The sequence below is a fragment of the Alosa alosa genome, chromosome 13 (assembly GCF_017589495.1).
Source record: "Alosa alosa isolate M-15738 ecotype Scorff River chromosome 13, AALO_Geno_1.1, whole genome shotgun sequence".
NCBI lineage: Eukaryota > Metazoa > Chordata > Actinopteri > Clupeiformes > Clupeidae > Alosa > Alosa alosa.
This window is the reverse complement of record NC_063201.1, coordinates 30,069,013-30,096,448: the sequence shown is the minus strand read 5'-3', so window position 1 is coordinate 30,096,448 and position 27,436 is coordinate 30,069,013. Positions and strand designations below refer to the sequence as shown.

At 49.3% G+C, this 27,436-nt stretch overlaps 1 protein-coding gene across 5 annotated transcripts in view; it reads left to right on the top strand.

The window, feature by feature from the left end:
* The window catches only part of fhod3b (formin homology 2 domain containing 3b), a 105,871-nt gene that overhangs the window by 63,314 nt on the left and 15,121 nt on the right, over nt 1-27,436 (top strand). For 3 of the 5 annotated variants that reach the window (XM_048261483.1, XM_048261482.1, XM_048261481.1), the window contains exons 5-17: nt 355-460; nt 15,632-15,726; nt 16,841-16,952; nt 17,959-18,053; nt 18,178-18,321; nt 18,596-18,840; nt 21,043-21,132; nt 21,312-21,698; nt 22,955-23,026; nt 23,204-23,326; nt 23,809-23,943; nt 25,098-25,148; nt 26,830-26,993. In XM_048261483.1, the coding sequence (XP_048117440.1) occupies nt 355-460; nt 15,632-15,726; nt 16,841-16,952; nt 17,959-18,053; nt 18,178-18,321; nt 18,596-18,840; nt 21,043-21,132; nt 21,312-21,698; nt 22,955-23,026; nt 23,204-23,326; nt 23,809-23,943; nt 25,098-25,148; nt 26,830-26,993 (1,819 nt within the window). The remainder of the gene's footprint in view (nt 1-354; nt 461-15,631; nt 15,727-16,840; nt 16,953-17,958; nt 18,054-18,177; nt 18,322-18,595; nt 18,841-21,042; nt 21,133-21,311; nt 21,699-22,954; nt 23,027-23,203; nt 23,327-23,808; nt 23,944-25,097; nt 25,149-26,829; nt 26,994-27,436) is intronic. The other 2 variants (XM_048261484.1, XM_048261485.1) reach the window with 2 other exon arrangements.

Genomic DNA, 27,436 nt, shown 5'->3' with positions numbered 1-27,436 from the left:
TGTTTCCTGGAGCACTAATTAAGACCAATGCGCAGCGGCTTTCCTTAGTGCTTGTATACACTCCTGTGGTTTGAGGCGCTGGCAGCCAATGACTGTGCAGCTGGTAGATGTCACCGGCGTTGCCAGGCCAGCAGAGGCAACAGAATCCATCAGATGGTCCGCTGGCACTGAGGCTGAGGCGGAGGCGGAGGCTATTGTGTTACTGACAGAATGTACCTGCTCCACAACACATTATTCAGTGTCTAGTCCAAACCAAAACTACATGCTACAGAGCCACAGTCATTGTCCTGGGCTGTTGTCTGTCACCATGTGTCCCTCAGCTGTAACATAAGTTTTTTTCCTTCCATCTGGCAGGATGATAAGGACCTGGTGCATGAGTTTGTGGTGGCGGAGGGGCTCACGTGTCTCATCCGCGTGGGAGCGGAGGCCGACCAGAACTACCAGAACTATATTCTCAGAGGTAAGTTTAGGGCCATTTGCTATGCATGACATCACTCACAGCAGAACGCACATTTGATGAAGAACAATGGAATTCCTTTGCTATTGTCTATTTTTCTTCACACAACTAACTCCACAGGGTGTCTAGTTTTGAAAATAAATGTTTCTGCGTGGTGTTCATCTGAGGGATGAACAGAACAGGGCAAATGTTAGAACAGTTTCAGTGACTACATTTGTACAGGTTGGTAAGGAACCATATTTCTGGCTGCATTAGAGATCTTCCTTTCCCTTATCTATGAGACTGGTGGACATAAAGAGAATTTTAGGTTCTGGTTTTGAAGCTGTGTGTGTGTGTGTGTGTGTGTGTGTATGTGTGTGTGTGTGTGTGTGTGTGTGTGTGTGTTCATGTGTGAGTGTGTAGGAGTGCACTAGAGAAGGACAGAACATAACTATGGCTGAGTGTGTTTATAGTGACCACCGCTGGTTTTATAGGAGGACTAGGGGACAGGGGGGACACCTGAATCATAAAGTCCATGTTAGAGCATAAAACACAGGAGCTCAGTTAATGCATGTCTGTCTGGAACAAGAGGGTCCTGTGGGGCTTCTCATACGCATACTGACACCACCACACACACATGCTCACACACACACACACACACACACACACACACACACACACACACACACACACACACACACACACACACACACACACACACACACACACACACACATGTACACACACATATATACAAGCATAAAAGCAGATACAAGCATATCACATGCACACAGTGTGCTCACACATGCAGTATAAAGATAAGTGCATAGTATGTGCATATACAGTTACTTGTGATATTCACAGTCAGATATAGTGACACATATATGTCAGTGTAAAGTATAGGTACCGAAAAATACAGGCTCAAACACCCTTGCATGTGCACTGTCTGACATTTATACAGATTTACACCCTCCACACACCATCAACTATATATACTACCCTCCCTCACATGTGCAGATGTGCTCTACTGCGGTGTCCACACACACACACACACACACACACACACACACACACACACACACACACACACACACACACACACACACACACACACTCAGATGCACACACACACACTCACATGCACACACACACAGAGACACACACTTCCTCTCTCAAGTCCATAGTCACACACTTCTTTCTTCCAAAGCCTTGACCCAAATGTTTGCCATTAGCTAATGTGGGAATATGGGCGAGTGGAGCAGCGAGTGAATTACACAGGCTGTGTCTGGCAGGTCAAAGGTCAGATGTGTTAACAGGGCACGCTACACCCCTGGGAGACAGAAAGAGAGGGGGGGAGGGGGGTGTTGCGGGGTCACTACTGTTTCACAGCCTGCTGAGAGGGGCAGGTCACGCCGCCTTCAGCGCCCAATAAAATCCCTGGCAGGATGTTGCAGGTCATAAAGATAATTTCCTCCCGTCTTTCTCCCTGCTTTGTTTTGCCTCCTATTTCTCTTTCTCTCTTTCTTATTTATTAATTTGGCAGATATTCCCCGACAACTCGCCCCTCTGCCTCTGTCTTTCTCATTCATGCGGAGGGAGAAACTTTTTCACGACCTTGCTACTCTGTCTTAACCTTGAACTCCCCCCCCCCAGAACACCAACAAAAAGCAGTGCATGCATTGGCGTGGCGGTTGAGTTGAAGTACCAGAGCGTAGCCCGTAGTGACAGTTCAACCCACCCCGTCTGGCTTGTTTCACACGCCTGGGTCTCGAGGCTCCGGTGACACCCGGCTCACCTCTGCTGGAAAACCACACCAGAACAACCACCATCGGGTCGGCACAGCTCTCGTTTCAAGCCCCACCGTGCCCACCACCACCACCACCGCCACCACCGCCACCACCACCACCACCACTACCGCAGTTTGTCCTCTGGTGGGCGTGAGAATGGAGGGGTCATGGTTCGAGGGCTGTGACCTTGAATGAAAGCCAAATGTGTTTGGTGAGGGGAGGAGAGGTGAGGAGGGGAGAGGAGAGGAGAGGAGAGGAGAAGTGAGGAGAGGTGAGGTGGGCGGCCCCAGAGCCGGTGCCAGGGCCGTCTGGGGCTGCGCCGTCCTCAGACTCACTCAGACTCCAGATGCTGCCCTCTGCACTTAACTCAACTCCTAACCTCAGCTGCAAGAGATTGTGGTTGTGATTGTGTGTTTTGTGTGTGTGTATGTGTGTGTCAATGTGTGTGTGTGTGTGTGTGTGTGTGTGTGTGTGTGGTGTGTGTGTGTGTGTGTGTGTGTGTGTGTGTGTGTGTGTGTGTGTGTGTGTGTGTGTGTGTGTGTGTGTGTGTGTGTGTGTTTGTATGTGTGTGGTGGTTGATTGTGTGAATAATCACAATCGTGCACATTGTTGGCTGCTTTGTTGAGTATGTAGCTGTGTGTGTGTGTGTGTGTGTGTGTGTGTGTGTGTGTGTGTGTGTGTGTGTTTGTGTATAGTGGCTGATTGTGTGAATAAGCTCAATCATGCCGGTTGCTTTGTTGAGGATAGGACTGTGTGTGTGTGTGTGTGTGTGTGTGTGTGTGTGTGTGTCTGTGTGTGTGTTTGAGTTTGATCTAATGCAGACCCATACATCATGCATGCTTAACCTCTGAATGCACCAGGCAGGAGTGTGACCTCAGCGTGAGCCACAAGAAAGTGGGTCTTCCTGTCACTCAGTGAGGGATGGGTCCACTTCAGCGCTTCCTCTCCTCTCTCGTTTTCCCCACTCACGCGACCCCCGACCTCTCTCTGCCATGTCAGTATAGAGTGGTGAAGTCCCGCCCCTTCTACTTATCTTTCAAAAAATTATGAACGGGAGTTAATGGAGAGATAACAATTATTTTTTGGTCCAGTTTGAATTGTGCCACAAATTTCACATATGATGTGTGTGAATTTAAAAGATAATTTTTCACGTCAAGAAAGTACTGTTGTTCGATAGACTTCAAAAGTTATGTTGGTTTTGTGCGAATCCGCTCAGTGGACTACATCTCTCGTCTCGAACGATGTACGTCACCAACGTAATGAAACGATAAGAGCTGTTATGCTAGGCACAAGTCAACCGGGACCAGAAAATAATTTCTTTTTCGCCATAGACTGCCGTTCAAATTTTAAAGAAAGATAGGTCCCATGGAGGCAAACGGAAGGGGCGGGACTTCACCACTCTATAGCGATGACATGTGAGTTGTTTTTTTCATATGCTGTTTGTTTATTTCCTCAAAGATTTATTTATGTGCTTGTGTATTTGTGGAGGCGCTCTGTGCGATTCTGGCCGGTGTTGTCCAGCCCGGCTCAGTTCTGACCCAGTTTCTCATGGCCAGATCGCTCGCTCGGCTGCGTGGCCACACAGGGGACTGACACACATGCACACACTGGACAAAGAGAGAGTGAGAGGGAGAGAGAGAGGGAGAGGGAGAGAGATAGAGAGAGAGAGGGAGAGAGAAAGAGAAAGAGAGAGAGGGAGAGATTTTGAAAGTCTTGACAGTGAGATCCAACCTCTAGACTTGTAATCCCAAAAAACAATAATTACTTAAAGGTGTCAACAAACACAAGGGAAACTCATTGTTTCTATCACTGGTGCGAGATAATGGCTCTTCTATGCTTGCAATGTTACCATAAAACAGTGGATATTTCTGGCATTTACTTTGTTTCTGGAAACAAGCAACGGGGAAGTTGTGCGTGTGTATGTGTGTGGCAATTGCTCACATTGTTTGAGCTGGAGAAAAAGTTCATGAAGAGAGATGAAGGGATTGGAGTGAGGATGAGTTGAAGGAAGTGAAAGAGAAATAGGCCTAGAGAAAGAAGAGAGCAAGAGAGAGGGATGTGGAGATGAGATAAGAGACATGCGCTGTTGCAAGAGTGAATGAAAGATGGGGAGAGAGAGAGAGAGAGGGCGAGAGAGAGCTTTGGAGGATGGTTGTGTTTGGGGGCTGCTCACCTCGGTGCGGTGCGGAGGCAGAGGGGATCCCCAGTGGAGCGTAAAGTGAGAACCCTGAGACTGCCTCTGCAGCGCCGCCGCCAAGCACAACACGGGGAGGAGCACGGCCACATATACATCAGTGTGCTGCTCAGACCCCACTTACACCCACCCCCTGTGCTGCTCCCCAAAGACCGCTCTCTCTCTCTCTCTCTATCTCTCTCTCTCAGAGCCCTTTCTACACCTACTTCTTGAGCTGCACCCCAGAGCCTTACTCTCTCCCTCCATCCCTCCCTGTCTCTCCCTCTTTCTCTCTCTCTCTCTCTCTCTCTATCTCTCTCTCTCCAGCTCACACCTACCCCCCTCCAAAACACTCAGGCTGTGTGCTGTGTCTGTTGCTGTTTCTGCTAGTGCCTGCAAACAGCCCCTCGGTACAAAGCTGAGGCCTGCCTTCCAGGCTCATGGCACCAGGAGCTCACACTGACACGGCAGTCTGGTTTGGTTCAGGGAGCCCAACTAGTGACCAGGCCTCTCCAAAACACTCCAGATGTTCATTCTCCTCCACATCCCCAGGCACCACTCTAAGAGCACTCTCTAGAGTGGAGTACTATGTGGCTGTGTGTGTGTGTGTGTGTGTGTGTGTGTGTGTGTGTGTGTGTGTGTGTGTGTGTGTGTGTGTGTGTGTGTGTGTGTGTGTGTGTGTGTTTGTGTGTGGGTCAATGAGTTCCTGTAGTGTTAATGGGTTATGATCAGGAGTGTGTGTGTGTGTGTGTGTGTGTGTGTGTGTGTGTGTGTGTGTGTGTGTGTGTGTGTGTGTGTGTGTGTGTGTGTGTGTGAATGCATTCGTGGTGTGTGAAGGTGCAGACCTGGCGTTTGAGTGGAGGATGCTGCTGTGAGTGGATCCTCAGGTATGTTCGTAGCGGCTGCTGAATGAGTTTGCCTGAGGCTGATCATGGGATTTATGCTTTTGTCATCTTCTCCCCGTTCTGCTGGGGGTTGCTGCTGATGCATCCTTCATGCTTGCCCAGACGCTTGTTAAATATGGGTTTGGGGGACGCGCCGTCCCACAGCTACTGTGCATCTTTTTGGCTCAACAGTGGAACTGTCATCTCCCCGTATACCTCATCATGTAGACAGCACACACACACACACACACACACACACACACACACACACACACACACACATACACACACACACACACACACACACAGTAGTCCACTGTGTCCATCATCACTAAACATGGGAATCTCCTCCGCAGCTAATATAATCTAAAGGGCAGACTGCAAAAACTGGAAAAGACAAACTCTGGCCTTAACTTTCCAACTTTCCAACAATGAATACACTGAAAATGGTTCTGCTCAGGACTGATAATGCAAGACTTATATTTATGACAACCTTCATTTGTAATTACCCTGAAACTAAATCTGTCACATATGAACACACACACACACACACACACACACACACACACACACATATCTGATCCACATGACTTGTAGTGTGTGTAAACAGCAGCAGCAGGCGTGTGGAGGAGCGCCTGTGTCCCTCTCCCCTGCTCCCCCGTGGTGTTGGGCTCTAAGTGAAAGGCCAGCCCTCACCGCCACGCCACGCCACGCCACGCCACGCCACACCACGCCACGCCACTGCTGCTGCTGCTGCTGCTGGAGGAACAGGCTTGCTGGCGCTCGCGCTTGGAAACAGCGTGTATTGTGTTGTCTGGCTGTGTTCTGGGCCATCTGCGTGCAGAGAGACCCCCCTCAGCGCACCACTGGCTGGATCAACATTTCCATACAGGCGGCGTCCAGCCCGTATACTTTCTCTCTCTGTTTGTGTGTGTGTGTGTGTGTGTGTGTGTGTGTGTGTGTCGTGTGTGTGTGCGTGTGTGTGTGTGCTGGAAAGTGTGCTAACCAGGAGAAATAAAAGACGTGAATCACCACTGAGGACTTATGAGAAATCCAGCATGTGCACATGCATATTACACAGGAGTACCACACACGCACGCCACTCACAAACAAACATACTGCACGCTGTACTGACACACACTACACTCGCACACACACAGAGAGAGAGAGAGAAATCAAAATATGTGCAATTGTTGCTTTATAATGAGTTCTCAGAGGAATTATCCATTCTGCTACACACACACACACACACACAAAATTGCATTGCATGCACACACTTGCATACACACACGTACCCATTTACATTCACACACGCATTCACATAAGTGAGCACAAACAGAAGCAACTGCACACACGCGCGCACACACACGCACGCACGCACATAGTTTCCATTATTCCTGCTGCAGCATACCTCCATGTCTCTGTCTTTTCTGTGATCTATTTCTTGCATCTCCTCTAGTGTGTGTGTGTGTGTGTGTGTCTGTGTGTGTGTGTGAGTGTGTGTGTGTGTGTGTCTCCATTAGTCCTTACCAGTGCAGCTGCTGGAAGAATCCACTCAGCTCCTCTGGGCCAGAGGGTTACTGTAAACGGACCCTCTTACTGTACATCTCATGACCTCACTGCTGCAGTAAATGCCTCAACATTCTGACTGCACTGGGGGGTTTGCTGTGGCAGAGTCTGTGGTCCAGGCCAGACGCTGTGGACCACACATGGACAATGCATTCACAATGAGGTGGACTTGGTTGATGTTACCATCACAGTAGGCGCAGATGTTTGGCTGGTTTGTGTGTCTGTGTGTTTGTGTTTGTGTGTGTGTGTGTGTGTGCGTGTGTGTGTGTGTAGTAGTAATATTATGGTGGTCCGTAAGTGGGGGATGCCGGGGTTCTCACGTATGACTCAGGCGCTGAGGTGGAGGCCCCAGACCCCAAGTGGGCCCGGCTCTCCTGGGATGACACATGCTTTTCTTCCAGGAATGACTTCATGAGCATGGCGGACATTCTGGAGAATTATTTATCGCCGCTTCCCCCTCAAGGTAGCCCCCTCTCTCCAACACAATCTTTCTTTCTTTTTCCCTCACTCTCTCTCTCTCTCACTCCCACGCACAGAATCAGCTCCAACCAGCCAACATGATAGGACCCGGGAAGCATGTTTCACACACATGAAGACATCGTCCATTTCTTCTACTCCTTTACTAAACATTGGCCCAGACACAGCATTCTCACAGCAATACTCTCATGTTTAGAGGACAATTCTGCTTTGAATTTGCTCGTGCCACTTCCAGCTATGCAGCTGATGGCTTGTGGTGAGCGTGCGGCTGAAACAACACTGGACTCGGTGCCATCTTCCCACGCCAGCACTCTCTCCGTTCTACCACCCCTCCATGGCTAGCACGGCCCATCACTCTCCGCCTCACACCCTGAGGGAACCCAGCTTCCTCCCCGGCTGGTTCTGGGACCGGAGAAAGAGAGTTCCGCCCAATTATCTAGGAACCCTCAAAAGTCATTAGCTTCCTGATTTGATTAGAGGCTCTCTGACCTGATTGAAACCACTCATCGGAAACAAGCAGGCCTGAAATCAAACGTCAAAACACGAGCGCTCGTTCGTGTGGCGGCGGGGTTGGCTTCAAGGGGAACGCCGTTTCGGCAAGCCTGTCTGCACAACATTACTTCTCCTCTTGTTGGATGCTTGTCAGACACACTCGTACAAACACTCAGTTACACACACACACACACACACACACACACACACACACACACACACACACACATGCACACATGCACACACGCACACAAACACGCACACACAGACGCGTGGGAGCAACAGCTCGTCACCATCTGAGCTCAATTGAGCCCCACCTGACTGACCTACATACTGGCAGCTGAACGCCCGTACACAAGCCGAGCAACTCGAGCAGCCCCCACCCCACCCCCCCCCCCCCCTCTGTCATGATGCCTATTACAGTGTTTATATTCAGTAGGGCAATGTTTGTAGATTACAGTTTGGATTTAACATCCATGCTATTTTTTTCAGATGTGGCATTTAACATCTGGTGGGAGGAAGCTCATGGATTTGTTTAGCACAGAAACCCCAACAGAAAGAGTGTGTGTTTGTGTGTGTGTCTGTGTGTGTGTGTGTGTGTGTGTGCACGCAGATTGTCATCTGTGGATGTTTACATGATGGAGAGACAACTCCTTTTGATCAAGACTTTGGGAAAGATACAAGCTGAGTGATCTACCACAATCCTCTGCACAAAAGAAATGTACTGTACTATGATACTGCTTTTGTGTGTGTGTCGTGTGTGTGTGTGTGTTTCTGAGTGAATGATTGTTGAAACTTTTATATGGCCACACTAGTGATGCATTGTGGATGACGTACTGTAGTTAAGCATGTGTCTGAGTGTGTGAGTGTGTGTGTGTGTGTATGTGTGTGTGTGTGTCTTTCATAAGACATATGAACCATATCCCCAACTCCTCCCTAATGTTTTATGTTGGGTGTGTGTTCTGAACGACTGTCTTGGGGTCCGCTAGCCTTCAGAGCTGTGGATGGGTTTGGAGGCAGGTGCTGTTGCGTGATTGCACATGCACATGCATTGTTTTCTCCCAAAACATTCCACACTATGGGCTCCACAACCAGATGTCACTGGGCCGAGGTGCCTGTGTTTGTGTTAGGTGGCTTTTCCACTCCCTGGTGAGGTGAGCTGTGCGGTGGAGTGTGTGTGTGTGTGTGTGTGTGTTTGTGTGAGTGAGTGTGTTGAGGGGTCCTGGCGGGGGCACACACATGTGGCGCTCGGAGGCCAGACGCTCTGGCCCTCACACCACTTCATCATCACAGACAGGTGTGTCCAGCTGTGGAATGTCAGGTGCTTCCTGTCCCCCCCCCCTTATATATACACACACAGACACACACACACACATATACATATACACACTTAGTCCCCCTACTCCTGATACAGCCATGTGCATACACAAAAAAAAATCCATAGTGCAGGCCTTCTTTACATTGCCTTTGAAACTATCTTGAACTTTGTATGTGTGCATGTTTGATGAAATGCTTGTATCAGTCTACTTATCTTTCTGTGTGTGTGTGTGTGAGGTAAAGTTAAGTTGACTGATATGTAGCAGAGTCTTTTATGAAAAATGACACGGACTCGCAACAGTGGATTCAGGGCTCAAACCCGGCTCCCCGGTCAGTCAGGGACCTCCCCACTGCCCCACCACACCAGCATGTCTGTGTGCATGTGCCATGACACCAGTAGAGGAGAGAGTTATCCCCAGGCCACCTGACTGGGGCAAGTCCACAACGCCCCCTGTGACTACTGCTGCTCTGTGTGCTCCCAGCCCACAGCAGGCCACTGCAGCAGCAGTGCTGACCGCCCCACAGGCTCAGTGTGCGCAGCTGCTGTCCAGTTTCCGCTGCACTCCTCCGGGCTGCCCCATCCCCTCACACACTGCCGCTGATCACAGACATGTGGGGTGGGATGGCCATATAAGCGTCCACCTCGCGGAGCTCTCTCTCTCTCTTTCTCTCCAATTCTTTCTCTTTTCTTTCTCTCTCCATCTCTCTCTCTTTCTCTCCATCTTTTTCTCTTTTCTTTCTCTCTCTTACTCTGTCCCTCTCTCTCTCTACTCTCCATCTCTTTCTCTTTTCTTTCTCTCTCTCTCCATCTCTCTATCTCCCTCTCTCTCTCTCCATCCTTTTCTCTCCCTTACTCTACTCGTGTGTCTGTCTGGCCTGGGGCCACAACACTCAGCTGGCCCGCCTCAGTGACAAAAGCGCAAGAGCATTTCATCACCCATCCACCCACCCGGCCGCCCCCACCCGGCCCCCCCCGCCTCTGTAACTGGGCCGGCTTTGTCTGCGGCCCCGCGGCTCTGCGACCCCATGCAGCTCGGGGGCTCACTGCTGGAATGCCTGCGCGGCCCCTCGGCCTGAGAACCGACTGCCTGTTTGGATCGCGCGCACCGTGCTAAACGCTAACGTCTTTACCATGTGCAACTGCTTTTATCACATGAAGTAAAAAAAAAAAACCTCCACAATGTCTCAGCCAGCACGGCTCGAGGCCTGTATGCTGTAGTCTTTGTTCTGTGAGTGGCTCAAGGCTTAGCATGAGGTGCTCTCATGAAGTGATGGCGAACAGCAGGAGCAGAGCACCAGACCTGGAGTTGCTGTCAGGACGCGTCCCCAGCAAGCCATTGAGTTGAGTGGGATCTGCTCCTGATCTGCTGCTCGGAGTCAGCTGCTCCTTATGTCGGGGCCGTGGGAGCCCTGGAGATTATGGTGCTACTGTGCCGCATAAACCTCTAGCAGCTCCTGACAAACTTGACAACCTGAATTTAGAGGGCTGACATAGAAAAGTTAAAGCTAGGAGTGTATCAGTATAAAATATGGAGCTACAAGAGTGCTTTATAGCGGTGCAGCAGTGCCACAGTATGAAGCCCTTAGAGGTGCTATGGCAGGAGAAGAGCCGTGTGGTTTTAACGTTCTCCACAGAGCTTCTTTAAAATCTTGTACTTCTGGACTCACCACAGAACGTCTGAAAGTTCTAGACAGTTTATGTGGTTCTAAGAGTCTGTTGTTTTTCTGAGGTTTTTTGGACTGCTGGTACACAAATAATCAGCAGGATGAAGTCGTTTCCTCCTCCCAGCAGCGTCTGGTGGAGACCATGATGTGGTGCTCTCCTGGTCCCAGTGATTAGGTGCAGAGGCCCCTGATTGGCTAATGAGGAGCTCTCAGCAAATGTATGGCGTCAGAGCAGAACTCTTAATGGGCCCTTAATTGGAGCGGGCCATTACACTGTCTCGTTCTGGGCTGAGGAGAGTAAATCAAGCCTGTGCAAAAAATAAGACACCATGGAGGAAACCAGACCCGCTCCAGGATTAGGTGTGCGTGGGCGAGCCAGAGTGGGAGGGTTGTCTGTGTGTGTGCATGTGTGTGTGTGTGCGTGTGTGGGTGTGTGTGGGTGTGTGCATGTGTGGGTGTGTGGGTGGAGTAGGGGGAGGGGGTCAAGTGTTGTTCTGCAAAGTACAACATTAAGCCCCTCAGATTCAATAAAACAGTAGCGATCACAGCATCAACACCGCATGCGGGTTCTGCTTTTTTTGGGGGGGTGGGGCAGCTCAGAGCCGCTCGGAGATATTCCCCAGACCTAGAGCGGTGGGCAGAATGCGAGCCAGGCGCGGGCCACGTGTGGCGGAGCGGACCGCGTGAGAGAGTGTTCTGGTGCCGCGTGCACACACACACACACACACACACACACACACACACACACACACACACACACACACACACACACCACGACTGGGCTAATGCAGACCAGAGCCACTGAGGAGCTGCAGCGGGCCGCCAGGCCTGGGAAAATAAATGTAGCTGACAGACAGTTTCAAAGCTTGGCTGACCCAGTTTAAGGGGAAATTTGAAATGTAGATGAAAAAAAAGAAAGGACAGAGAGAGGGGGGAAGGAGAGAAAGAGAGAGAGGGACCAATGGAGGGAAAGGAGGGAGAGGAGGACTGAAGGGAAGCCTGGTTGGTTTTGGAATCAGACCCCCGCTACATCTGCGATAACATTGTAGTCCTCATAGGGATTTGTACATGTAACTCCCCCCACTCCACACCACATACACACGCGCGCACACACACACACACACACACACACACACACACACACGCACACATGCACAATCACACACACACACACAAGATTCTGGCCCAACTCCCGAAACACTGCAACACTTCACACTTTTCTCCACACATACCCTCCTGTGCATTCCTGGCGGTTTGCTCAAGTAATTGCTGTGGTCGAGAGGCTTGAGAACAAGCTTCCTCTAAGCCTCCCTGGCTGGCTTACCTCAACATCTTTTCAAAATCTCTCCCTCGCTCTCTCCTCTTTTCTTTCCCCCTCACTCTCAGTCGTGGTCTTTCTGTCTGTGTGTGTGTGTGTGTGTGTGTGTGTGTGTGTGTGTGCCTGTGTTTGAGGGGTGCAGGGGTTTCATTTGCCCCGGCCCGCATTCACACACATTAACACTCCGTTGATAAAGCCCCACACACACACACACACAGGCCAGGGCAGAGCGGGAGGGCGCTGATTGGGAGTGTGAGAGTCAGACGGGAATGCCAGTCTCTCCCTTTTTTTATTGAACACTTCCAAGTTCGCTCACATAAACATTCTCTTTTTCATCTGCTCTTTTTCTTCCTCTTCCTTCCTTTCTTTCACCTCCCGATTGCGGCCTCCGCCGAGAGCCTTTCATTTGTATTCTAACGGCCGCCCCTTTGAAAGGGAGGCCTCGTCTGCCAGCGTCTCATTACTCACGGGCCACGCAGGGCAGCGCCGCACTGCTGTTGTTAGTGTTGTTCTTTGTGTGTGGTACGGCATCGGGAGGGAAAAAAGCACCCTTGATTACTGAAACAAGGTCCCACATTTTTGGCCGAGCGTCAAGTCTGCTAAACAGAGGAGCTCTGCACAGCATCAGGCTACACATGGACCCGGAGAGTACTGTGGGTGGGTGGGTTGTGTGTGTGTGTGTGTGTGTGTGTACCTGTTCCTGTGCCTACGCCCATGTATGTGCATGTGTGTATGCGTGTGGGCATTTGCGTTTATTCAGTGTTTTCTTCGCTACGGTACTTAAATGCTAGCTTTGCAGAATGAGGAAGTGGGCTGTCGTCACTGGCTGCTCTGAGCAGTGATAGCCCCAGAGGGGAGGTCCAGTGACCCACAGTCTCCTCTCAGTCTGCTGGGCAGTCCTGAGTCTCCTGCCTAGACTGGACTGGACTGGACTGGACTGGCAGGCTGCAGACACAGAGTAAACATCAGCCTGATTCATTCACACCACTTCAAGGGAAGTTCAGACAAATTAGTGCATTTGCATGCAAACAGCTGAGTTTGAACATTTCTTTGAACAACTCTTGGGTATGGTTGAGCATGATTGAGGAGCTGGTTGGTTGGGTGCAACGCTGTGTGTGTCTGATAGCAGGTGTTTGTTTTGGAGATAAAGGTCTCCACTCACAAACAGGAGGAAATGAGAGTGAGAACGTTTATATACTCTCATTTGCCGTGGATTCCTGCTGCAAATGTAATTTCTAAAGCCTGTTGGCTTAGTTTTACAGCAAACAGCAATAGTTATAGCTAGTTATTACTGTATAACCAGTATATTCTACCAGAAAAAGTGATAATGCTGCTCAGCACCAACCGCCATGAGATGCATGTTCTAGAAGCTTATTAGTTTGAGATAAAAAAATAAACTTATTTGACCTCATCTGTGAGCTCTCTCACTTGTATTGGGCAGATCTCGGGTGTAAAGTGTGTCTGTTAGGTGAGATCTCCGGCTTAAGCTCTGCAGTTCCTCAGCTCCGCTGGCAGGCCTGTCATGCCCCAATGAACAACATGTGATGTGGGATTTTGTGATAGCAGGTCCTGTCAGATAAGTGTGTGTGTGTGTGTGTGTGTGTGTGTGTGTGTGTGTGTGCGTGTGTGTGTGTGTGCTGGTATGTATAGCATGTGTGGGTGCAGAGGAGTGTGTGGAATGCCACCGCTGACATGTGTTCAGTAATTAGCGCTGATCGATAAAAGATGAACCGTCACTTGGATTTGGCGTCCTTCCAAACTCTCTGCAGGCTGCACCTGGGAATGTTGGCTTGACATGGCACATTTCATATGTTTCCAAAATGCTCACAGGAGGTGAGGATGAGACTACTACACACAGAGAGAGAGAGAGAAACTTCTGGTCTGGTGTAATTCTGTGATAGCAGTCCAGCTCGGGAGCCTGGCACTCAGCTGGGCAGATAAGAGAATGTTTCAAGCTAAAATGAGCGATGGCATCAGTGCCAGGCAGGCCAGTGTGATGTGCCATGGTGGAGATGCCGTGCAGGTCAGGTGTCCACACTCTGCCCGCGATCTCTACGACCATCCCCTGTTACCTGTGCAACCAGAGATGCATAGAGGACGCAGTTCTGAGCAATTTATCACCTTTTGTAGCACCATGTTGAAAGGGAATACTGGGGCATTGTTCAGGGTTCCACTTGGATGATGTTGTGTGTGTGAAAGTGTGACTCTGTGGTGGGGGGACAGGACAGGCTTGAGTAATGCTCTGGGACATTGAGCAATGTAGTTTAATCCAGCATAGCGTCTCGTCACCCTCTCTGCACTATGGAAGTGGGCCTATGTGTGCATGGCATTCACCAGATGGGTTCATTGAGTGTTTTCACGTGCAAGGAAGCTATTTGTCAAACTTTCAGGTGATCGGGGTCTTTGTGACATAGGAAGAGAAATCAGGAGAAGCTCTGTCTTCGTCTTGCCCTCCTCTTTGTGTGTGTGTGTGTGTGTGTGTGACTTCTTCAGAGAGGGCTTTTTTGTTCGTTCCTCTGTGTGCTCTTGTGTCTAACGGAAGCTGTGTGTTTTCAGTGCCCTGCTCAGGAGCCCCCCTGAGTCTGATTCCAGCCTTATTTATGGCTCCTGTTTCAAATGGAAGTCGTGTCATGCTCCAGTGACTCGGCCTGCTCAAATATTTTCCCTGCAGTCGAGCTGGGCAGCTGAAAGACAGCCGAGGGCTCACGTCTGTGTGTGCTCAGTCCTGTCAAGTCTGTGTGTGCGTGTGCGTGTGTGTGTGTGTGTGTGTGTGTGTGTGTGTGTGTGTGTGTGTGTTTGTCTAGGTGTGTGTGAGTCATGTGTCTACAGAAACATCCACCATTTTGATTTGAAGGAATAAACACTCTTTCCCAGTGCTGCAATGTGTTGAGTATTGTATAGATGTGGTCTACCATATGGACTACCTGTGGAGTCGAGCAGACTCTTCCCTGTGCTGTCTGTCAGTCTGTCGACACCTTACTGTTAGGGTTTCGTCGTGGTTTTTGTCTTTGGAGTTGAGAAGCCTGAGACATCACTTAGAGTTCTCTGAGAGATGCCTGGTCAAGGAGATGAGTGGTTTGGATGTAGAGGATGTTTTTTACGGTCTCGGAGTAAAGCAGGGCCCCCCACTCACATCTGAGTGGACAACCACGCCAAGGTCACGACCTCGCCGCACTTCACTACCACTGAGTCTCCAGTGAGTCACCCTAAAAGGGCCTTTCAAAGGAGACCACAGTTGAATCAACAGCAGAGGAAACACTAAGAGACACATGCAGAGTCATGAGCACACTCACAAGATGTGCAAATACAACACACATATGTGCATGAGCAGACACACACACACACACACACACACACACACACACACACACACACTTTCTGTATAACTCTATGTTAAATGTGGAATGGAATACTGTGGTTTAACTAGAATTCTCTCTCTCTCTCTCTCCTTCTCTCTCTCTCTCTCTCTCTCTCTCTCTCTCTCTCTCTCTCTCTCTCTCTCTCTCTGTGCAGCTCTGGGGCAGATCATGCTGTATGTGGATGGGATGAATGGCTTGATCAGCCATAATGAAACAGTGCAGTGGCTCTACACCCTCATCGGATCTAAGGTGAAGAGCTGAACCTACAGCAGTCTCCTTCTCCCTCTCCCTTACTGTGTGTGTGTGTGTGTGTTCTGAGTGTGTGTCTGTGTATGTGTGTGGTAAGATTGGTTCCGTGCATTTCCTGCACAAACCAATTCTTCTCGCCTCTACTCCCGTTTCCTGACTTTTTCTTCTTGTTCTTCTTCCTTTATTCTCTGCCCATCTCTCCCTTTTTCTCCCTCCCTCCCTCTCTCTCTCCCTCCCTCCCTCTCTCTCCCTCCCTCCCTCTCTCTCCCTCTATAAATGGCCACATGTGGAATACACAGGATGGTTTTGATCAGGACAGAGACTGCTCTCCAGTTATTAGACCCAGATCCCCCTTTTGCTGCCTGTTATTCCATTTCACTGCTCACTGTTTTTCTCTGTGTATTCTATTCTTTTTTTCTGTTCTGTTCGGTTCATTTCTCTTTTCTGTGTATTCTCCCCTGGTCATCTCTGTCCTTTCTCTTCATTCCTCTTATGTCATATGTGTTCTTTTTCTTTCTTCTTTGTCACCTCATTTTGTTGAAACTCTTGAGTTTTGACGATAATGTGGTGTGTGTGTGTGTGTGTGTGTGTGTGTGTGTGTGTGTGTGTTTTTCTGTTAGGCCACAATAGAGTGGAACCCAAAGCTGGCTGCTTTATACATTTGTCACAGGTCTCTCATTTGTCCTTGAGAGCTCATTCTGTAATAAAACAGTATTTGGGTGGACTTAATGTCCTGCTGTTGGTTATACAACACAATCATGACAGCATCCAAAAAACAGGCGGCGTGCGGCGGAGGCATGAAGCACCTTCTCTGGTTTCCTCTCTGTCTGCCTGCAGCTCTTATCAAAGGCCTCCACAACACTACGCAGGAAGCCTTCGCCACAGACTTACCAAATAGCATGTCATTTACTCACTGATATTGGAGCTTATCAAACTATAACACTCTTTATATCATATGTAGGCATGGTCTAAAATATACGTGGAAACCATACATGTACATACAGTGCATCTAAAGATGAGGGCATGCATGTCATAGTTAAGAGGAAGACCAGCATGCTTCGTTTGTCACTGTGGTTATGTAACGTGAAAACTCTGTGTTTATCACCGGCCACAGTTCCGTCTGGTGGTGAAGACGGCCCTGAAGCTGCTGCTAGTGTTTGTGGAGTACACCGAGGCCAACGCCACGCTGCTCATCCAGGCCGTCTGCGCCGTGGACACCAGGAAAGGTCAGTGTCGCACGAATGCTCTCCGCACACACACTGCAACCACTACATGTACATGTTTTTGTCAGCGAGCTTCCCATGGTGTATGCACACACACACACACACACACACACACACACACACACACACCGATGGAAAACGGACTTGGCACCCTGACTGTAGCTTTCATAACTTGTCCCGAGGTCTGTTTTCCTAAATGTTTGACCCTACCCAAAATGAGCTTGTTTTTGTTCCTATCTTTCTATGACGATGTTGACATGGTAGTAGCTGAGGCCTATCGTATTCTGCCAGTATGGGACTCGGGGGGTGATGGAGATGTGCCTCGGGACTCCCATTACAAAGACACCAGACGCAGTTCATGTGCAATACGTGCGAGACAGATGATTGGAGCAGACCACAGGTCACCCCCCACAGTGTGGTCGGATTACCTGTATCTTCAGAGGGGAGAAAGAGAGAGAGGGGGAGAAAGAGAGAGGGAAGGAGGGATAGACGGAGAATGAGAAAGTCCGCTCTGGACCCCTGCTGATTGTGTTGCATAATGGAGAAGAACATGATCCGTGTGTCTCTGGCTGACCTTGCTCTCGTCCTCGTAGCCTCCCTGCCCTTACCTCATGCCTGCCTTCTCCAGCATACCAACCTCTCCTCTCCTCCCCTCCCCTCCCCTCCTCTGCCCCAGACGCACCCTCTCAGCCTGGCTGTGTCTCTGCTGTGCTCCCCCTCTCAGTCCCTCCATCATTACCAGAGCCAGGACCAGGGCTCACTCACCCCTACCCCACAAACCCTCACTACTCATCACACATGCATTAATTCACCATAAGCCTAGCCATGAAAGCAGATGCCGTTAGTAGAATAGATTCAGACCCATAGTGTCCAGTCTGGTGTCCCCTAGATGTTGGTTGTATTGAACTGTGGAGTGGTCTAGGGGAGGTGATGGGAGAGGGGTGAGAGGTGTGTACTCTTTGCTACAGTATAAGGGGATCTACTTGACGGTGTGTGGTTTTGTCTGCAGGGTGTAAGCCATGGTCAAATGCCATGGAGATTCTTGATGAAAAAGATGGAGTAGACACAGAGTTGTTGGTGTATGCCATGACTCTGATAAATAAGGTAAATACATCTCATTCTTCTCTTCTTTAATATACTGCTTTATGGTATATAACCATTTTTCTGTAAATACTAACCCATATATTCCTGAATCGAATCAAATGGACTTTTGTTTTGTTCCTGGTAGACGCTGGCTGGACTCCCTGACCAGGACTCCTACTATGACGTGGTGGACTGTCTGGAGGAGCAGGGCATTGAGGCCATGGCACACAGACACCTGAACAGGAAGGGCACAGACCTCGACCTGGTGGAGCAGTTCAACATCTATGAGGTAAGGAAGCAGCCATCATCAAAAGTGCTCATGTGTCACTGTCAAGTTATAGCAGCACGACTAACTAAGGAGCTTCCTACTCAGCCACGAGATTCCAGAGGGCAGAATATCACGCAGTGACCATATGAATGACCCTTTTAGATTGTGTGTGTGTGTACATGTGTTATTTGTGTGTGTATGTGTGTGTACATGTGTTATTTGTGTGTGTATGTGTGTGTGTATGTATATGCTGGGCTGGTTTTGAGGTGGCATGTGCCCTCTCTGTCTGTGCCAGTTGAACCTGCGGCACGAGGACGGGGACGATGAGAGCCAGCCTCCGCTCTCCGGACGTAAGGACCGGCGACGCGCCAGCGTGGGGGGGCCCCCGGAGAGGCGGGGCCTGGAGAGGAGGCGCAGCAGGAGACACTCCCTGCAGAACGGCAAAGGCCCCGCCTCCGCCCCGGCGTCGCCCAGCAACCACGGCCACGGCCCCAACTTCCCCTCGTTCAACGGGGCCAGGATCGAGGACATCAACGAGAGGTGAGAGAGACAGACGAGGAGAGGAGACAGGAGAGACAGGGGAGAGGTGACAGAATGAGAGAGAAGACAGAACTGACGAGATAGAGAGAGAGAGAGAGAGAGAGAGAGAGAGAGAGAGAGAGAGAGAATGAGAGAGGATCCAAGAATAGATGAAAGGAGTGCTGAGGCAGAAGTGACAGGAAAAAAGAGGGATAGGGTGATACAGCACAGAAGACAGTAAAGAAGGAAAGAATCATGTGCTCAACATGTGTGGAAGTTTATGTGTAAGTCATTCCAAATGTCACCTACCACCCACTCTCTGAAAACATATGTACCCCATAAAATGTTCCACTCAAGCACGGAAGACTAGATAGGACTTGTCAGGTGCCTGTGCATTCCTCTCCATTCTCCATTCATTCTCAGTAGCGCTTTAGCTTTAGCATTAGCATTAGCATTAGCAGGGAAACATTGGCCCCTTTCTCACGGTTTCAGCATCCTACTCTCTGGAATGGTGCATCGCTCATGCTCTTGTCTCCCAGTTGAAACCAATCTCATATTCATGAAGAATTATGATTTGTCTGGCCATAAAAGAGAGTTACTCGGCTGGTCGGCTATGCCTACATTCTTGGCATGTCTGTGCGTTAAGGCGCTGTCGTCTCGCATCCACTGTGTGAAAGGCCATGCTTTCCCACTAACCTCTCTCTGTCTCTCTCGGCTGCGGCCTCCGCTGCCGAGTCTGGCAGTCGGGTAAACACTGTCAGCAGACTAATCCTTCTCCGCAGTTCCGCTAGGGTTACTTCAGGCTGTGGTCGAGGCGCAGGGGCCAGCTCACCCACCGGAGGAATGCGTCAGGGAGCCTCGGCGTATCGCCTTTCTTATTGAGCAGAGCGTCTCAGGTGATCGGGATGGGGGGGCCGGGGGACCGGGGGAGTGGAAACCACACTTGTCAGTGAGTGGAATTCGGGGCTTCATGTGGTTTATCGTGGCTCACAGCCGGCTCCAAGTTTAGGTGCTCGTGGAGCGTTTTTGTTCTCTCTCTGCGCTGTCTTTTATCATCGTCTTTCAGCACTGTCAGCGTGCCATGTTTTAAGTAAAAATTTTAATCTCTGTTTATTTTGCAAAGACACTCACATGCAACATAAAGTTCCATAACATATATCAGGCGGATCGGCGTCGAACGTATACAGGTCAGCGGAGCTGCCCGCATTGTAAATCAGAACCGGAGATTTTGTTTTATTTCTTTGAGTGCCATGGAGAGCCACGCAGTCTCTCGCTGAGTCCTTGAACTCTTCTGAGCCCTGTGGCCTCAGCATATGCTACTGTACAGTATATTATCGGACTATTGATTTACAGCCTGACAGGAGCTGAGCTGTTTAAACTGGCCACAGCAGAGCCCTCCACCAGACGTCCACCTAGTCCTTCATCGTTCACTGCACCGTGCTCCGTTTTCGCTGGCCCGCCCTAGACAAATCGAGGCCTCGATTAAGTGTGACAGGCAGTGTTTTGAAGGATGGCATGTGAAACCGGTTCTCGTAGCGGCCTCGGTCAGCAGATAGTTGATCGCGTTTGAGTCGGTCATACGAGCTTGACGTCTGCGAGCTCGCCACAGGAAATGAGAGCAGCCTTTGAGCGCCTGTGCTTTCCATATCACTAATAAAGTCCAGCCCACGGAGAGAGAGGGAGCCTCGATAGCACAATGCCTTTGGATGCTTTACAGCCATGCATGGGAGTTAGATCGTCAACTCAGGAGCCCTAAAACTGTACAGACACGACCATAAACCTTAAACAGTATAAAGGATGAAGTATTTGAAGTCCCACTAGTAGTCTGTGAACCAGAATTCATCTCCTATTAAGCAGCATGTCGATTACATTTCACTTATTTTTCATGGGAAAGGCATGGTAGGGAAACTATTTTTGACCTAACAAACAGTGTTTTGTTTGTGGTTCTAAACAGAACTTTACTGTGGTTCTACAAATTGATATTTAAAGACTCAAACCGCCAACCCACACAGCCAGCTGGATGTGTATTAAGAGATCTCAATGGTAATTGTGTGCCTCTTTGGAGAGTAATCTGTTTGTTGTGTCTGGTCCTCTGTTTGTGTCTTTTTCATGTTGTCTCTCTGTGTGTCTCCTTTTTCATCCTCTTTCCCATGTCTCTTTCCCACTGGACTCTTGATTTTCCCCTCCATCCATCCATTCCTCAATCCCTCCCTTCTACCACAGAGAGGATGAGGAGGATTATGATGAGGAGGAGGAGGAGGAGGAAGATGTGGAACCTCAGGTCACAGAGCCCTCTAGACAGGGAACTGCCAGGTATTCTGGGAAAAGTAGTTTCTGTGTGGAGCACCTTGTTTCTTTAGCCACCAGAATCCCTAAACCCCAGAATCCTGTAATATGCTGTACATTTACACTCCAGCTTTGCCTATAGTGATTCCACAGGTCCCTAGTTGGCTATCAACAGTTTCCTTCACTCTGCTGTTTTGTTGTTCTAGTGGGGCATTGCCAGTACCATCAGCAGTAGCTGCCACAGAGGAGGCATCTAGCTTGTGTTTGCCTTTTAAGTGCATGGTCAACCTCCTCCCTAGCGTTCCGGAGACTGTGGGGGAACCACCACGCAGGTCGGTGACCAGGGTCACCTGCGCTGCCCCGATTCGCTCCCCCCCTGCCCCAGCCACTGGCTCGCCCCTCCCCTCTCCTGGGTCCTCTCTGAGGAGAGCCACTGTCCATGGCGGCGGCTCCCCCAGGGCCTCCTCCAGAGAGTCTGACTCCCAACTCCCCCCTGTGGCTCTCCCCCGCTCCCCCCACTCGCAGCAGGACCTGGGGGCCGCGAGGGCCGAGGCCGGGAGCCCAGGGGGCCCGTCTGGAGAGCAGCTGTGCAGGTAGAGCACCGACAGAGGCTGTGCTCTGCTTACTCTCACAGTTTACCACACTTACCGTTAGTCCCATCACATGTCAACCCTGTGTGTGTGTGTGTGTGTGTGTGTACTGTATGTGTGTGTGTGTGTGTGTGTGTGTGTGTGTGTGTGTGTGTGTGTGTGTGTGTGTGTGTGTGTGTGTGTGTGTGTGTGTGTGGTGCTGCTGAGGTACACAGCAGACAGAACCATGTGACAATCACAGGACCGCTGATCCCTCGGCACTTATTTGTTCTGTCTTTGCCCTCGAGGCCAATTTCACAATAGAACACAAATCAATGCTATTAAAAAGCTGTGGCTTACCTGGGCTACCAGTCCAAACATTTACCGCTATGGAAAAGCAAAAGCACCGGGAGAGTCATTTAATAGCGCTGTACACAGGGGCTGATAAATCTTCATCGGCCCCCCTCTGCTGATTCCTGTGTAATGTAAAAGAATGCATGAGGCTCCATCAAAGAGGCGCTCTCTTCCTCAGGCCAGCAGCTGGATGTTTCTGGGGAAGACTCCTAACTTCTCCTGACATTTACCATGCATCTGCCTTTGATTGCGGCATCGTGGGCTTTTAAAGCCCAGAGAAGCCAGTGAATTAAATTGGCTAGAGAGGCCAGCATGTTTCACATTTGAGATCATTTTAATGTCCACGGTGTATAAAAGAGAGGTGATCTGACAAGCAGAAGGCACGGCCGTTTATCATGCATGTTTGCACCCCATTTCTGTCACAGTAGCATGGATGAACTGATCCACCATGTAAAGTGAACCGAGGACAACTCTTTAATACAGTCAGCTGGGGAGGACCGTAAAGAGGTCACCATTCATCTTGACCCTGTGATCTGGTCATCATCAGTGTCACATTGCAGCTTGACATTAATAATGCCGTTATGGCTTTCATAGCGATTCCATTTATGTTATTAGGAGTATCCGTTTGTAGATAAACGCGGAGCTCCTTTTGATGCAAGCTCCGATTCCGGGTGCATTGTAGATACCAAATGGCATTCCCGACTATTCTCCCATACTCTCCTGAGCTGGCTGTGAGCTGGCTACATCACACGCTGTGAAAACTTGTCCTCCGATTCACTTGCTGTCCACGTCTGTAGAGCCCGCTCTTTCACTCTGCTTCTCCTCCTGCTCTTCTCTGATTCAGCGTCTTCTCGTGAGATTCAGTCGTGTTTGATCTCTTGTGTCTGTTCTTCTGTCTCTCTTCCTGTTTTGTCTCCGCTTTACAGTCAGTCAGATGTTGCACAGTCAAAGACCCCATGTGCTTTCTGTATGTCTAGGGCCAGTTTTGGCCCCGCCAGGTAAGATATTTGATCAGGAAGAAAGCCACCGTTACTGACACGTCACATTCAGGATCTTAACAGCTGTCAGTCGACATTTGGATGTGTTGTATTTGTTTAGTTTTACTCACAGAATGACAGAGCTGTTCAGATATAGTAGCCAAACTGACCGCATTTGATCCCATTTTCTCCTGACAGACACCACGGTCATGGCACCTATCCTGGCCGGTCCCACTGTGTGGCCAGCGCTCCGTCCACCCCACAAAGCCGCTTCGCACCTTCAGCTCCTCCTTCTCCTTCTACAGAGGTCAAGACAGACAGGTAACGCTAACCAGAGCAGCAATGCCCATCAATAGCTACAGAAACCAGAGCAATGAGCCCATCAATAGCTACATGAACCAGAGCAGCAATGAGCCCATCAATAGCTACATGAACCAGAGCAGCAATGAGCCCATCAATAGCTACATGCACCAGTGCAATCCCACGGCATCCCCTTCACCTCAATCATGTGACCAGTTTCATTAACCCTGCTAATGTAACAGAGGTCGTAATTTGTCCGCCGCTCACGGCCCTCGAACCCGCCACCTCGACACACACCGGCATGGGAGTCGAACGCTCTAACCACTGAGCTAAAAGCCCAGGCTCCCAACTCAGCGGTTAGAAGCGTTCTTAAGGTTAGGGGTGTGAGGATTTACACGGGCAACTAGCATGCTAGCTCAGTTTGCCTCCATTACACTAATGCTCAGCTAATCCCAACAAATGGTGAAAACTCTCGAACTGTAGCTGTCTTTCTCTCAATTCAGAACCACACTTGGGGGCTTGCTGACGTCCTCGTACCGGCAGCATCAGGAGTCTCTGGCTGCGGAGCGGGAACGACGACGCATGGAGAGAGAAGAGCGATTGCAGAGAATTGAGCGAGAAGAGAGAAGCCGCTTCAAGTGAGTGCCAGCATTCTTTTAGAACACCCACTGTGTTCTGTCATCACACCCCACCAACATCCAGCTCCTTTGCTCGATCTGCTAGCTTACCGACACACAGCCATCGACAAAAACTGAGAGTGATGTAACTCATTCATGCAACCCCCACAGATTTGGCTTCTACTCTGCAGCTCACTACCCTGTCTGAGGGTGTCCACTGTAAACGTGCAGTCCAGTGTGTTATGGTTATAAGTAAAACATTAAGATAAGACCATGCAGGAGCCACTACTAAACTTTCCCAGTTAGGGGAGAATGTCTGAATTGTTTGTTCAGCCCCTTATCAGATACCGGAGCTCTGTTTTCCAAAACTCGCCTGTGGTGGTCACTTCTTACTATGGTCATGTCTGAGCCATTATTCTCCACGGTTGCTGTGGAAGTGCTGGTCCAGTGTGATACAGCAGTCTGGCCTCTGACTGCTCTGACCATATAAAGATGCATTCTGGCCCTCGTTGTGAAAACTTTGCCCCTTGTGCTACTCTGTCATGTCATCCTGTTCCTTGTTCAATACCCAGAGAGTCACGCCATCCCAGACCATTCACCACATAAAACCAAAACAAAACACAGCAGGAGTTTAGGATTTGGGTTTTAGTCACAGAGAGCAACTTCCCTGCAATAATTAGTCAGACATCACACCAAGTTGATAAATCATCTCAATGGGTCCTGTGCCCAGACTCTTCCCGTCTCTCACAGAGTCCTGAGTGTAAACTGTTGTTGAGAGCATAAACTGACCGAAATTCTCATGGCTGATTTTTGTTCAATAACACGGATCGGGTGATCAGGGACGCCTCCGCTGTCCACTCTCTGTCCCCTTCCTGACCCCCCAGGACTCCCTCGGTCGCCACTAACATGCCGTGGAGATCTTTTAATTCCTCAGTCTCACCAAGGCACCGGGAACACTTCCAGGCTAATCTCCTTTTTATTAGAAGCCCCGTGCCAAATAAATCAGGATAATTTACTCACAAAACACGTGGAATAACACATCCGCGTAGGGGGACAAAATATTACTAGCAAATCACAAACACATCTTCATATCTTCTACAATCCAAATATGTCTCTATACAGCATGCATTGCAGTACATTTGCAAATTCGTATGTCTTTTTTTTTTTGCTTGTAGTCGAGATCACATCGACAAACGGGAGGAGGTCAGACAAGCTCGGGAGGACAGGTTTGTGATTTTATATTTATGAGTAAGAAGCCAAAGAATGTGCACACATTTTTAACCTATATACACACACTGCATCGTGTCAATTGAGATCAACTCTCAAACAATCAACTCTCAAGTACTTTTTTACTCAAACCTCTGCTACAACACTATCTCACTGGGAGCCATAAACGTAATATTGACATTAATAGAGCAATGGGACTTCTTGATCTCACATTTCCTTTTCTTTTAATTGAATTAAGCAACCTTTTAAAGCCCCGTGTTAAATGTCCGGCTCGAAGTTAATGAGTGAGAATTCCGCACCGATGCCAGAGAAGGCCAGGGCAGGTCAGGCCAGGCTCCTCAGCTGCAGGCAGTCCTGCTGTTCAGATTGGGGCCGTGTGGCTGCCAAACAAACGCAATCCAAAGGGCTGATGTCACCCTGAAGCCTCCCGCACGTTAAAGATCCGTTATCGGAGGAACGGTAGTCATGCACCTCGGAAGGGCCTGCTCAAACGAGCAGCAGATGTGGAGGCTGAGAGTAGCCGGAACTCCAGGTGAAATGTGTGAGTGCACCTCTTCCCAAGTTCCATTCCTGCCCTGGATTAAGATGCTTTAGCCCAAACAGGACAAGGTGTGTAATTACCTTTCGACATGGACGTGCTCCAGATCAGGTGGATACACACACTCTCTCTCTCTCTCTCTCTCTCTCTGTTTCTTTCTCTTTCTCACTCTGTCTCTTCTTTTCTTTTCTTCACTCTGAGAGTGCAATTCCCAACACAGCCTTCAGAGCCACACCAGAGGTTATCTCAAAAGCTAATCTTATACTAAAGGGTTTGATCTCACTGCTTCACTGCAGTCTTCCAGAAAGAAAACAACTGGCCCGATTTTATTGTGTCAGGCTCAAGACGGCCAAATATAGCTCAAGGCAAAATATGCATCTGGGGAAAATTTTCAGTGCAGAGCTTGTAATGGTTTTATATATTTTTACGAATAATAGCATTACATTATTTCTTTACATTTAGCCAGCAGGAGACTATAAGTAGCATTGGCTGCAGATTTGGCAGCGGCCTCCTAAAAGAATGAGTGGGAGAGGTGGAATGAATAAACACATTCCATCAGCCCAGTTCCACGTAGCAGGATGCACACACACCATACGTCCACTTTGGGCTTCCAGGCTGACCGTATGTCTTTGCCATTCTGGCCCCAAACTTGTGTATTCAATATCAGATGTCCTCCAAAGTTGTCGGCCAACAAAACTGTTTGCAGTACATGTCCATCCTCACTCCTCTTGAAAAACAGCCACAGAGCAGTCATTCTTCTGAGCAAAGAATTTCTTCATTCACTTTCTTTGTGGTTGGGATTTCATAGTGTGGCCATGCCAGTTGTAATGGTAAATCTGAATTCAGCCTTGATGAAAATGTCCAATGTTGACATATGTCAGGATGTAGTTTGTCTTGCTGGATATAATGAATGGACAGGGAGTTTAGAACTTCATTAAATAATATTTTCATGTGGTATGTTATGTAATAATTTAATTCTCTGTAAGTTTATGTAAGTGTGTGTGTGTGTGTGTGTGTGTGTGTGTGTGTGTGTGTGTGTGTGTGTGTGTGTGTGTGTGTGTGTGTGTGTGTAAGCTATGGTAAGGTGCACCGTGATAGATGTCTATCCTGTATCCTGAAGGCTGTGTGTGTTGTGTGTGCAGGTATAAACAGGTGGAGAGGGTGGCAGCAGAGGAGTATGAGCGGGAGCGTGTGAGAGCGCCACCTAGAGGTCGCACAGAGATCACGCTGAGCCTGAGCTCCCGCAGCACCGCCTCATCTCACAGTCCCACTCCGGAGTCTGTCACACGCACACACACTACGCACGGTAAACACCTCCACCATGCCAACAACATCAACTCGGACTTATTTGTTAATGATTTTCACTTGAATTACTTATTTTATTCCCAGAAACTAAAATAAGCTTAACATTACACTGTAGATCTTAATCATAGTTTTGAGCTGGAACCACAATAAAGAATTAGTGCTTATCGCGTTCTGAGTTTGGCTGTTCCAAACCTTGTTTAGAGGTTCAGAGAACATCTATGCATGTTGGCAGGCCTGGGTTGTTTTGGTGTAATGGTGTAGCACCACAGGTTCTCTACGGGTTCTCCCTGTCCACCTGCTGCTCCTACTGTGAGCAGAAACCTCCCCTGGCACTAGACCCTTAAAACCGTCAGATAGAAATCAGCAGGGTGTTTCTGGGCATGCACCCTGACTTCCTGGGCAAAAGATTACACAACAGTCAGGTATTACAGCTTACTGACTAAC